At 33.6% G+C, this 13,995-nt stretch overlaps 1 protein-coding gene across 2 annotated transcripts in view; it reads right to left on the bottom strand.

The window, feature by feature from the left end:
- LOC124437638 (phosphorylase b kinase regulatory subunit beta-like) overlaps positions 1-13,995 on the bottom strand; it is a 47,915-nt gene that overhangs the window by 8,889 nt on the left and 25,031 nt on the right. For both annotated transcript variants that reach the window (XM_046987610.1, XM_046987609.1), the window contains exons 26-33: positions 13,513-13,572; positions 13,343-13,416; positions 6,192-6,252; positions 5,994-6,088; positions 5,808-5,875; positions 5,469-5,530; positions 4,449-4,556; positions 3,557-3,631 (exon numbers count right to left, since the gene is read on the bottom strand). In XM_046987610.1, the coding sequence (XP_046843566.1) occupies positions 3,557-3,631; positions 4,449-4,556; positions 5,469-5,530; positions 5,808-5,875; positions 5,994-6,088; positions 6,192-6,252; positions 13,343-13,416; positions 13,513-13,572 (603 nt within the window). The remainder of the gene's footprint in view (positions 1-3,556; positions 3,632-4,448; positions 4,557-5,468; positions 5,531-5,807; positions 5,876-5,993; positions 6,089-6,191; positions 6,253-13,342; positions 13,417-13,512; positions 13,573-13,995) is intronic.

The following is a 13,995-nucleotide window of genomic DNA, read 5'->3' as shown; positions in this document are numbered from 1 at the left end:
CATATATATATATATATATATATATATATATATATATATATATATATATATATGGAGTTCACGGGCGCAACATGTTGTCAAAACATGGATGCCGCCATACCTTATATGGCAAATTTAGGGTGAAAATGTCAGCGGAGTTGCACAGGCTCATGTTTAAAAAACTTTTTCTTCCATCATGATTTCACCCAAAACTTCAATAGACGAGATAATAAAAGAAGTAAAATATTGAAACTATGCTTTCAATCACAACCGTTTTTCAAATTTCATCAACAAAACATGCTGAAAACTTGTGGTAAACGAAATGGGGAAATAGTGCAAGAAAAGAAAACATTTCATGACACCGGTAAGCCAGATAATCTTGTTTCTCTTTCAAAATATTCAGTAATTTTTAACAGCCAATTCTTTCCGTAATAAGGCTAAACGAAACTCGCCCATTACATATGAATTGAATTTCCGCACTCCTAACTCAAGAAATGGAATAGGATTTAGTCCAAATATTTTTCTGAAAACATGAGGGAAAAGTGAGGTTTACACATTAGAGTTGTGTCGAAATGGAATGCATTTGAGCATTTCAAGCATTATACTACTACACTGCAATATTTGTAAAACAGTCTGAACTTAAGCAACAAAGATAATGGTGTTAAAGTTATGCTTGATGCTACTAGTTTTATCTATGACATTTGATGCACTATGCATGGTAATAGTAATTAGGATAATTGGATAAACATCAAAAATCAACCAACTAAACAGAGTTGCTTTCACCATATGATGCAAAGATTTGCTCATGACTGTGTGTATGACTAGTTGAGTTTTGCATTGCCTTATCTTACAACAGTCAACACACTTTTGTATACTTCCAGGTTAATCAGGATTATCTTGGGATGAATAGGTGGCAATGAAGTTGACTGCAGAAGAAGCAAAAATCTGTTTGTCTGATGAAGATGATGTAGAAATAAATAAACTAATTGACTGAAATAAATTTGAGATCATAAATTGCAGAGTTCCTTGATCTTGCATTGAGTCTAGAATTATTTTAAAATAAGTTACTATTGATTTGTTTAATTTATTTTCTTTATTTTGTTGAAGAATGGGAAAAAAATTACTATGGTAAAGGTTGGGGATAAATATTTTCCATTCTTGTTCAAGAATTGATATTTTATTTGAGTTTGAAAAGTATTTCCTTGTTGAACAGCAATTGCCTCTCCCTCTATCTCACCAGCCTCCCAATTTCTCTTTAAACTTCTAATGCTCCTCTAATTGCAAGAATAGTATAAATTCTTTGTTGTGAATCAAAAATATACACCCTTAACCTCCCACAAATAATATTGTTTCAACTTTTCAAGTTTTCAGAATAATAAAACAATTTTAGAGGCAAACTCGGTGTTTATGAAACTTGTAATGGCTCAAAACACTATTTTTTACATAAATTTGCTTTCATGCAGCAAGAACCAATGATACATGTTAGACAAACAATACACTTCAATTACAAAAGTCGACGTTTCCAAATATAATAATTTAGTTCTGCTCTGCTATTCAGCAGTTGATCCAAGATCCAATCCTTTAGCACATGACAAAAATGTTGGCTAAAATTATTTAGAGATTTCTAACGAGCAATTGCATTATATAATATTTTGAGTTTTGCTATAATATATCAAGTTAATACCCTAACTGCCAGAGTTAATTTATGACATCTGCCACTGCCAGTATCCAAGCAATGTTTACTCAAAATTAAATGACAGCAAATTTAGACAAGATTCAATTAGCAGTTGACTTGCCCTAGGACACTTTCTCATGCCTTAACGTCGATTTAATCGATAAAGATAGTTGTAATAAGCTTGATCACAATACATTCACGATCCAAACTCCAACTGACGAATGCCATCATGCATCGTTTATTTTTGATTAAAATTGTCGTGTAAGAAAAGCAAAAGTTTCTCCAATGTGAAATTTGTACTTATTAATGTATATACATTATGTAAAACGGTTAAGCATACATTTCAATCGTAAACGTTATGGATTTATTCCATTATCGGTATTGTTTTTTACTGGTTGTATTTTGTATTGAACCAGAAACCAGGAGGGAGTGAATGATAAACAATAATTTTTCAAGTGGAAGTTTTCCACCCCAAATTTCCTTTTGGCATCCATGCTTTTGACAACAGTTCCCAGGCCACTTTGTATATCCAGTTAGTTTAATAAAAACAATGGGTAAAATGCGCGAGGACAAAAGTTCAAAGGTTCCGATGAGAGTAAGCATACTGTATAAAATCTATACTGTGCCGGAGCAAACGTTTTTTATCTCCTAGATGTATAACTACCTTGTGAAGGTGAGGAAAGGACGCTAGTTGAATGGTGACAAAAAGCAAAACTCAAAATCAAAAATAAGTTAGAAGAATATTAAAAAAAACAATCTTACCAAACATTTTTAAAATAAAACCTGGACTATCAACTCTGCAACTGTTTATCAACGCACAAAAAGCAGATCTCAGTCCTTGATATCGTCAGTTCTGCCCATAGAGATTATAAATAAGATTGGAGGTGGCATTGATGACGTTTTTAGGCGACACGTGAAATGGGGAGGAAATTAGGTCCCAGATTAAAACATGAAATAAAAAAATCCCGTTTTTGCCGTCTGCTTCGAGTTTTGGATTCTTTTTAATATACTGTAGTAGGTTTTGTTACTCTTTTGTACGAGCATAAAGAGAATTTGTCATTTTAAAGCGTTAGTAATTGTTTTTAGCGAGCTGATATTATCATTGTATGTTGTCTATAATCTTCATATGCTTTGTATTTTTAATTAAACTGTACGCAATGAAAACTTATAGTGTTTTTTGTAGTTTTTCTTTTTTACAACCTACATATTCATATAGTTTGACAATTTTTAATATATTTCCGGTATGGATGATAAATATATGTTTTTTGAAATCTGTTAGTGATTAAATTAAAGACGAAAAAGGGCTTCTTATCAAGCAATGATTCACGGACTTATATAATTTGCTGAATAAGTATAAAATCAGCACAACATGTTTTGCAAAATATGAATTTCTTAAGCCATCTAAAATTACGATAAAAAGGAAAGCACTGTTCAACAATTAGATTGTGATAGTATTTACTATAGTATTTACGCATAATATGTGCAAAAAAGAGAAAAAATCATAGTTTTCCACTGTAGCTTAGGGAATCGATTTTGCCTCCCCAAAAAACGCGTACCATATTTTTAACTATAGATTATATTATGATGCCTACTATCGTCTTATTTCCAATCCCTATGGTCCTGCCTCAGTAGTAACTGTAAAATTTCGGTGAAGTCAGAAAATTTAGCAGACTGGGCTTTAGGTCATTAAGTGAAGCCTATAATTTCACTTTTAGACAACGCTGCAAAAAAAGCATAAAAAACTTGAATTTATTTGCAGACGAGTAGCAAAAGAGGTCGAACGAGACAACAAAATATTTTGGTAAGTTATAAGTCGTAAAATAATACAACAGACAGTCCTTGAGTCAAGATAGTCAACTACAATAACACACAATGAATGTATTAATAATAAGGATGACTTACGTCGTCAAGTTTTATAGTAACATGAAACCTCAGTTCTTTATTTCGTTTGAGTATTGTCGCCATCACCATTAAAAGCTAAAATATATTAATATCGTTTAAACACTTAGATCAGTTTTTATATTTACAAGTACGTCGTCTGAATGATTACTTTACAGTAAAACACGCTACAAGTAAGAATAGTTTGAAGAACAATGTCCTTTTTTCCAGCTAGAGATTTATGGATATCATGGGTAGTGTAAAGTTTCAGAAGAGGAACGTGCATCAAATATATTTGAAATACAGAAGCTTCGATATAGCAATTCTATGCTCCTTTACATTAATAAATAAGTACGCCCATTCATACGTAACCGGATATTTGTAAAGGCGCAGAAATGATTACACAAATAGGAAAGAATCTCCGTCATTTATATAAAAACTTAAATTTTCTTTGCAGTTCATACAAATCCAAATATTGATTTTGCTAATATCTGAAAATAATATAAACCTTGGTTGATATATAGTTTGGCATCATTTAAGTTTTAGTCTTATTTCTTCTATTACTATTACTGTTACTATTCCCTGCACTTAATACACCAAGAGTTCGTTTTTTTGAATGCACTTGCAGTTGATGCAGAAAATGCTGTCTAGAAGAGTTATTGTAAGCAGTAGCAGAGTTACTCTAAAGGGCTATATAGAAATAGGACCTGCTCTGGACAAGACATTTTCTTAAATATACATTATACGTATAATAAAGCAGTTATGAAAAAAAAATTCAGTGACAATAAAGTTGCTAAAGTTAGCCTTTACCGCCAATCACAATACTGAATTTCCTATTTAAAAAACCGTTGATTGCTTCACAGTTCTTAAAACGTCGTGATGACGGAAGTAAATGTTTAAAATCAAGAAACCATACCTCAACGAGCAATTGTCTAAATTCAGGCTTTGAAACGTTGCTCAAGAATTCCTCCACCTTCAAAGCGAAACTTTTTTCACCCTCCGTCAACTCATCAATGGTGGGAAACTTAAAGCAAAGAAAGAAATTATTTTTTATTCATACAACATCGCCTCATATATTATTTTACAATGTTTTTGAAATTGCGTTCATATCAAGAGCGGGCCAGCCCGGCTTGGCGAGATCCCGCTTGAAGGAAACGGCATATGAATGCGATTACAAATTGGCCTGGCAAACCATCTAGTCCTGCTTAAGCGGGCTAAACCGTCTCATATGAACAGGCCCTTATTCTAAAACAATTAAAGATGAATAAAATCAATTATTTGTTAATCAACCAAGCATGTTATACAATAACATTTACAGAAATTGAAAGTTGCTTGAAAATTGATCTTTTAATAACTACATGTGTTCGACAACGAGGATCTTCTAATTTATTTCAATAGCCGCAAAAAACAATGGTTTCTCCATTAAATATTTCTACAATACAATCATAGGCAGAGGTTAATTATTTAACTATACATACAGTATTATTTAAAATTGATGTATATTCATGTTCACTATTATGTTCTTTACGTAAATTTTCTTTATGAGAAAATTGCCATTCAAAAATTCTACTTTCATTTCCAACACGTTTCTAAGTTCTGTAATTGTTCAAATTGCAGTCTGCAAGGAAGTATAAAAAGTTATAGTAACTTCGATGTAGTCGATCTTCTAATTTTCTCTATTCATCCTCTCATACAATGGCATTCGTAAAAAAATATTCTTCCTGAGTTTGTTCTACATATTTCCAAATTTTTTATCGACTTTCACGTTATTATGTATTTATTTCTCTAGCAATAAATTGCGCTACTATACTAATTACTGATATTTGGTTCTTTAAATTAGAAACGTGTTAAAGATCCACGAACCATTCAAGTTACTAATGACAGTTGTTTCTTTGATGTAAAGCAAATGTTGTAACTAAAAATGTTGATTAAATACCTTGGGCAAATATGATCTCGACAGAGAAAATCCACTTTCAGAACGTTCTAAAATCTTCCAAACTGAAATTAAAACCAACTCGATGATAAAATTTATGAGAAAAAGTTGATGGAAAACATTAAAGATGAATGGTGTTTCACAAATGTACTAAACACCAAGGAAGTATTCTATTGAAGCAAAAACAGTTTATGAACGTCTTGCAAAAAAAGGGAAGTTTGCAATGTTCACCAAACACTCTGTATCGAAGACTGAATTGTCTTCGATAGAGACAGAAATATCAGAAATGTCAGAATGTCAGTACTCACACAAAGAAATGTTTACGCATAAAAACATTAATACCCTGTGAATAAAAACCAGGTGGCACACGATGCATTGCACCATTCAGTTGACGTTGTTCCAAAATATTTCTGTAAAAAAATGTTGCAAGCATTTTTGAAATTTAAACTTTCACTAGAATGGTGATTGTATTTGATGCAAAAAAGCTATGCGTGTTCTGCAAAATGAATTTATCGACGATTTTCGTACCTTGGAGCTAAATCTTTGCCATTAATACGTCCTTTACATGTTAAAACAACCCAAACTAGTTCTTTTACTCGACTTGGTGGAAACGTGTAAACCAACTTCGTAAAATATGATTTAAATATTACATAAATAAAATCGCAGCATGTCAATCAACAATGAAAAGTAAAATTAACGTGAAGAGACTTCAGCAACATCAAATACCTCCGTATTCTCACTGGGAAAATGTCTTTCTAGCAAATTTTTCATTTCTTGGACAATCCACCTTTTAAAGTTCAAAGTTTGATGAGTAAATGTTGACATTTTAGTGTCGCAAACACATCCTCGCACTTGTCTTTTTGCTTCGTTCATACTTGTTCTAATTTATATCGATGTGTGCATTTATAATAACTTTCTTTTTTCTAAAACATTTAAAATACACGACAAATTTCTTTAGAGCAAACATGTTTCGGCATAGTTTATGCCATTTCAGTGCGAAAGGAGTGTGAGCGGTGTCTAGGATACGAAAACAAGATTGTGTGTAATTGTTTTTGCAGTGTGGTGACGACAATAAGTGTCTGAATATGTGTGAGTTTTTGTCCGTGGTTGTATGTTCTTTAATCCGTGTGGAAAGGTGGCGGGTGGCTCCCCAATGTAACTGGAATTACATCCAGCACAAGAAAATTCATAGACCACGTTGCATTTTAAAAGAGTTGGAATAGGATCTTTGAAACTAATTGCTTTTATTTTGAAAGATGAAAAAACTAGTTTGATGTCTAAGTCTGAGCAGTAGCGTTTTATCAAGTTGTGTAATTCTTGCTCTGTGATTTGTGAAATGTAGCCAATGTAGGGTAGTTTAAAAAAAAGGCTCGAGATGGGTAGGTGTGGGTTCGTTTTCTGTTGTTTGTTTCGTTTGTGTTTTTGTCATGGTCATATGATTTAACGATTTTTTCTATGATAGGTGAGGGAAAGGAGTCTCGTTTGAGATTGTCAATGAGAGCGTTTAAGTCATGATAATGGCCAGTCGACGTGTTGTTAATTTTCTATATGCGGTCCATGAGAGTTTTGATCAGTCCTGTCTTATACTTTTGTTAGGTGAAGCTAATAAAATTAAGTAATAATCCAGTGTAGGTCTTCTTATGAAAAGTACATGTCGTGTATGTGTTTTTAGTAATGAGTATGTCTAGAAATGGTAACTTGTTGTCATGTTCTTTTTCTATGGCAAAGTCAATGTTCTTGTGATTGTATGTTTAAATAATTAAAAAACAAAGAGAGAGCGTCATCCTCGTTGTTAAAAATACAAAATATATCATCTACGTAGCGTCGGTAAAACAATACTTTAGGTCCGTCATATTTCTTGATCCAATACTTTTCATGATATCCCATAAAAAGATTGGCAAGAAGTGGTGCTAATGGTGAGCCCATCGCGACTCCGTCAATTTGACCAAAATTGTCCGTTAAATAGGAAATGAGTTTGTAATGTGGCGACGAAAAAAAAGTTGCTTTAGGTCTTTGCAACATTACATGCCTAATTATATTTATATGCTGTAATGACGTAGGTAATTCCTTATTTATTATGCATGAGTAATGTATATAAGAACCTGTACTTATGTAAGTTTGGAGAATTAAATAAAAGACTTATTACATGGTGGCAGCGATTAGGAAAAGTTGGTTCTTATCGAATGGCAGAAGGATTTTCTAGGCCAGCACGACTCTCGTTTGAAGGCAACGTTGCTGAGAATTGGCGTCGCTTCAAACAGAACTATGAAATATACATTGTTGCTGCAGGACATAGTCGGAAATCAAAGAAAGAAAAGTCATGCATCCTCTTAAATCTAGCTGGCGAAGATGCGGTTGAAAAATATAATTCTTTTACCTACAACGAAGAGGAAGACAAAGACGATCCAGAAGTTCTAGTGAAGAAATTTGAAGAAATTTTTATGCCGATTAAGAATTTAATATTCGAAAGACATTTATTTCATACAAGGAAGCAAAGTCCGTCAGAGTCGATTAGTTCGTTTGTTACAGATTTGAAAAACATTGCTCGAAAGTGCGAGTTTGGTGACCACGAGAGCGAACTTATTAAAGATCGTATTGTGTGTGGGATTAACAGTGATGCAGTAAGAAAGATTCTCCTTCGCGAAACAAGTTTAACTTTAGACAAGACTCTAAACATATGCAGCGCAAACGAATTGTCGGAACAAACAAGTGAAAGATCATACTAATTATCAAGATGTCGATGAACTGGAGGCTAGGAAGAATTTGAAAACCTCAAGAGGAAGTTACACAAACTTAAGTCAAACAAAAGAAGATAAACATCGAGGAAAAAGATTCGTATTAAAGAACAATTGCAGAAACTGTGGAGGAAAACATCTTCCAAAGCAATGCCCAGCTTTTGGAAAAATTTGCCACAAATGTCATAAGAAAAACCACTTTGCTCGGGTGTGTCTAACGTCTACACAAAAGTCACAAAGAACAGTTCATGAAGTTAGTGATGAAGAATTGTTTATTGGTGCTGTTAATGCAATCACACCTACGCAACAACGCACAAGCTCGAAAGTGGACAATCGAATGAATATCGAAGCTGTAGAAAAAAGCAATGACGAGTGGTATTCTGAACTCAAGTTTGGCAGACATTTGGTGAACGTGAAGGTGGATACAGGCGCAAAATGTAATGTTGTTTCTAAAAAATTGTTCGACAAAGTCACAGAAGCTGAGCAACAAGTTACCAAAACAAATACAAAGCTCATGTCGTATAGTGGAGATTCAGTTCAAACCTTGGGACAAGCAGTGATGACGTGTTCTTACAAAGACAAACGATACAATCTTCTTTTCTATATAGCGACACACGATGTAAAGCCTATTCTTGGTTTACCTGATTGCGAGCGTTTGGGTATGGTGAAAAGAATTCTAGATGTCAAGCCTATTTTCACTAGCGACGATATTCTCAATGAATATGCAGATCTCTTCGATGGCAAACTGGGATGTTTACCCCTTAAACATCGTATCAGTGTCAATCCAAATGTAAAACCTACAATTCATCCTCCTCGCCGCGTTCCAGTAGCTATGTGAACGAAAATTAAAGAAGAGTTAGAACGAATGCAACAGATGGTGTCATCGATCCTGTAGAAAAACCAACGGAATGGGTTTCGTCAATGGTAACAGTGGAAAAACCAAACAAGTTACGAATATGTATTGATCCTAGACATCTTAATGAAGCCATTCAGCGAGAACATTACCCTCTCTTAACAATAGAAGAAGTCGTATCAAGACTACCTGGAGCTAAAATTTTCTCCATATTCGATGCAGCCTCTGGATTTTGGCAGATACCTCTAGATGAAGATTCCAGTTATCTTACAACATTCAATACGCCTTTTGGCAGATACAAATTCAATCGTCTCCCATTTGGTATATCCTCAGCACCTGAAGTGTTCCAAAGAGCTATGCACCAGCTGTTTGACAGAATAGACGGTTGTGAAATTAAAATGATGATATCTTAGTATGGGGAACAACAGAGAAAGAGCATGATGAAAGAATTATCAATGTGCTGAATAGAGCTCGTGAAATCAATCTCAAATTAAAGAAAGAAAAAACAAAAGTTAAAGTAACAAATGTAGATTACATGGGACACAAAATAACGTCAGATGGTGTTCAATCCGATCCTGAAAAGATTAAAGCAATATTAAACATGCCAATTCCTAAAGATAAGAAAGATCTTCAAAGATTTCTTGGAATGGTTCAATATTTGGCCAAGTTTATTCCTTATCTTTCAGAAATGGCAAGTCCCCTTAGATATATGTTAAAGAAGGAAAATGATTGGTGCTGGTTAGATCAACATGAAATAGTGTATGACAGAATCAAGAAATCCTGTGGAGAGCAACCTGTATTGCAATTCTACGATGTATCAAAAGATGTGACATTGTCCGTAGATGCAAGTATGTCAGGTTTAGGAGCAGTTTGTCTTCAAAATGGCAAACCAGTTGCTTATGCATCGAGTGCTTTAACTGAATGTCAAAAGAAATATGCACAAATTGAAAAAGAGTTACTTGCAATTGTATTTGGATGTGAAAAATTTCATGATTACATCTATGGCAGAGATGTCAATGTTGAAACAGATCATAAGCCCTTAGAGCAGATTTTCAAGAAGCCCCTTCATCAATCTCCATTGAGACTCCAGAAAATGATGCTGAAACTTCAAAAGAACAGTTTGAAAGTCTCGTTTAAGAAAGGAGCAGAACTTTATCTCGCGCATGAGTTAAGTCGAGCGTATATCCAAGAAGAATCAGATGATCACTTAGAAGATTTTGAGATAAATGTTGTCTTGCCAGTAAGTGAAGAGAAAATGAACCAGTTGAAGGAAGAGACAAAGAAAGATAAAGTAATGAAAATGCTACGACAGTACGTAGAAAATGGATGGCCAGATCTACGCAGTAAAGTCGATTTGGTGTTTTGAATTACTGGGACTTTAGAGACACTCTTTCAGTACAAGATGACCTACTGTTTAAAGGAGATCGAGTAATAATTCCTGAGTCATTAAGAACTGATATGTTGAAAGCTATACATCAAGGACATTTTGGATCTGAATCATGCAAACGTAGGGCTCGAGAGTGTTTATATTGGCCAAAGATGAGCTTAGAAATAGAAGCAGAAGTTAGAAAGTGTGAAATCTGCAAAGCCCATAAGAGTCATCAACAAAAGGAGCCTCTACAATCCCATACTGTACCACATCGACCGTGGAGTAAAGTTGGAGCAGACCTGTTTGAATTGAATGGTAGAAGCTATTTTCTTATGGTAGATTACTACAGTGGATTCTTTGAAATTGATTACTTGTTAAATACAACATCAAAGACAGTTATCACAAAGATGAAATCTCAAATTGCGAGATACGGAATTTTCGAAGATCTTATAACAGATAATGGTCCACAGTTCAGGAGTAAAGAATTTCGTGCATTCTCGTTACAGTATGGATTTAAACATACAACAAGTTCACCAGGATATCCAAAAAGTAACGGCATGTCAGAACGTGCTGTGGAGACAGCAAAAGCAATCGTAAAGAAAGCAAAATATGATAACACCGATCCTTATTTAGGACCCCTTAATTATAGAAATACACCTAGAGATGAAATTGTTGGCAGTCCAGCTCAACGACTAATGGGACGAATAACTAGGACATTACTACCAATATCAGAGAAGTTACTTGAATTTCAACCATTAAACCCTGTTAATGTTCAAGAAAAATTGGAAATGTATCACAAGAAACAAAAAGAGTTTAATGATCGCATTGCAAAAACACTTCCACCATTAAAAGAAGGAGATAAGGTACGTGTAAAAACAGAAAAAGGCTTCCAAAAGAAAGGAATCGTGGAAAAATCGTTACTTGAGCCAAGATCGTATTTGGTTACGTCTGATGGTACCTACTATAGAAGGAATAGAAATCATTTATTAAAGATTAATGAAGAATCGAGAAGTCAAGATATAGATAAGTCTTATAGTGAGAACAATAGATCTTATAAAAATTGTAATGAAAGTACTAACAACAGTAATATAAGAACTCGGTATGGACGTCTAGTCAAAAAACCTAATAGATATTCTTATTAGATAAAAATAAGTTAAAAAACATTTATAGTGTGAAATTATTTAAAAAAACCCGAAGAAAAAGAGATGTGACATTGCATGCCTAATTATATTTATATGCTGTAATGACGTAGGTAATTACTTATTTATTATGCATGAGTAATGTATATAAGAACCTGTACTTATGTAAGTTTGGAGAATTAAATACAAGACTTATTACAGTCTTGATTTTTAATGATAAGGTTGGGCTGGTGTAAATAAATAAGATCTAATTCAATGTCTATGGTTTCGGATAAGGGGATATTAGTGAAAAAACTTTGGACATCAAAAGAAACGAAGTAGTTGTTGTTGTTGTGGTTTTGGGTGTGTAGTTCGTTACAAAAGTAAAAGAGTCTGATGTAGTGTAATCGTTGGGTATGACAGGGTTAAGTAGAGTGCATAAGCACTTGGACAGATTATAGTTATAAGATTTCGTAGACGAGACTATAGGTCGAATGGGAGGGGCATTATTGTTTTGTCTATGTTTATGAAGTTTGGGGAGACCATAAGAGCGTGCTGGTTGTGAGCCTCTAAGAGAAACTGAAGAGTATATTTGGTTGTCTATGGAGACTTGTTTTTAAGATTTCTAAAAAAGCGTTGTAGTCTGCCTTCTCTGAGTAGAGTGGGGTCATTATCTAATGGTTTGAATCTATATTTGTTGTCAATTATATTTAAGCATGCATTATCATATAACTTTCTGTCCATAATAACTACTTCATTTCCTTTGTCTGTTTGAGTAATATGATGTCCTTGTTGTTTTTAATGTTCTTCAAATACGGTGTTTTTGATGTCGGATCGTGAAGGACGGTACGACGAGGTGTAACTTTGTACGATGTGTGTGAGTTCGTTCTTGATGTGAATAAAGTCGTCATTGTTTTTCAGCTTGTTAGTTATGGTGTAATGGATTCGTTCGAATGTGGAGAGGATGTCGGCGTCGTTAAGTTGCGGAGGTTTAATAGAGAAATAGAGTCCATTCTCTAGTAGATCAAGTTCTTCAGGTTTGAATGTGTGCGAGGATAGATTAGTTACAGTTTCTTTATGTGGAAAGGGAAGTGTCTTGTTTCTAAGAAAAGTTTAAATTGCTGGCTGTTCACACAAACAGAAAATATGTTGGCTCTTTTGAGTCATTACGGAAGATAAATACAATATAAAGACATGTATACAATATAAGTGCCATGTTCCAGAAAAAATATTTAATTATATATTTTATTATGTGGTGTATTTGCTTAACCTGACCGTTAAATACAGTTTCAAAACAATGAAAATTTAAGTTCGGGACATAGGAAAAAGTGACCGCGTCCGCTTAATAGAGATGACCGTTTAATAAAGGTCACTTTAATAGTATTTATACTATAAAATTTTCGGGATTTTACAATATGACCGCTTAACACAAGGTGACCGCTTAATACGGTGCTGCTTAATACAGGTTTTACTTTATTATCATGTAAACTTCCTATATTGATTCAATTCGCTCTAAAGATGGTATAAAGTATGCCGAAACATGTTTGCTCTAAAGAAATTTATCGTGTATTTTAAAAGTTTCATTCTTCTCATTTTGTTTCACTATTAAACTTCATCGCTCAAATTACTGATTCACTTCTTCTCTCATTTATTTTCTTTCCTCACGTCCTTTCCATCTTTCCTATCTCGTGTCCTATACATTTCTTTTTTTCTCATTCATTTCCTTCCACATTCATTTCTTTCATTTTCGTTTTTATGTCACCCCAGTCAATATCATTTAAACAAAAAAAATCTAGACTCACCCCACTCTTATTTTCAACATGCCATTGAAAACATCTGGATTTGAAGATATGAACGAGGAAAGATAAATAATCATCTACGAACAATGATAATAACCATATTTTATTGCAACAACAAAATTCAAATAATCATTGAAAATATCAAATAACACAGAAATACAACAATTACCAACCTCCTGTTGTAAGACAGCCATACGTACATCGTATGGACTGCAATACTCGAACAAAATTTTCTAAATAATCGAAATAAAAAAAGTTGCAGCCAAGCACACACACAACAGTAGCATTATTAAATACAAGAATAAAACAGTAACAATAATAAATACAATACAACATTAACAAAGAAAGAAATATGAACTGACTTTTGAAATACGCTTGGGAATATAGCTAAGCCAACATAGGTAGAAATATGAATGAAACAAGCGATGTATCTTACTCATTTGAAATTATGCCCAATAATTATCCTGCATCTTGCAATAATGTCGAAAAGGCATGCAAAGACTTAGGTACAAGTCGCTTTTTCGCAAAAATACGCAGAATTAAGAAATTTAAAAATCTGCATTACATAAACTTTCTGCAAGAATTGATTGAGTTTGGTTTCAAAACTTGATGTTTTTACGTTTGACTCTTTGCCAGAAGAGAATGTCTAAAAATGC

This window comes from Xenia sp. Carnegie-2017, unplaced genomic scaffold (assembly GCF_021976095.1).
Source record: "Xenia sp. Carnegie-2017 unplaced genomic scaffold, XeniaSp_v1 HiC_scaffold_16, whole genome shotgun sequence".
NCBI classification, from domain to species: Eukaryota; Metazoa; Cnidaria; class Anthozoa; order Malacalcyonacea; family Xeniidae; genus Xenia; species Xenia sp. Carnegie-2017.
Note: the sequence above shows the minus strand (reverse complement) of the source record. Positions and strands in the feature narration are given on the sequence as shown.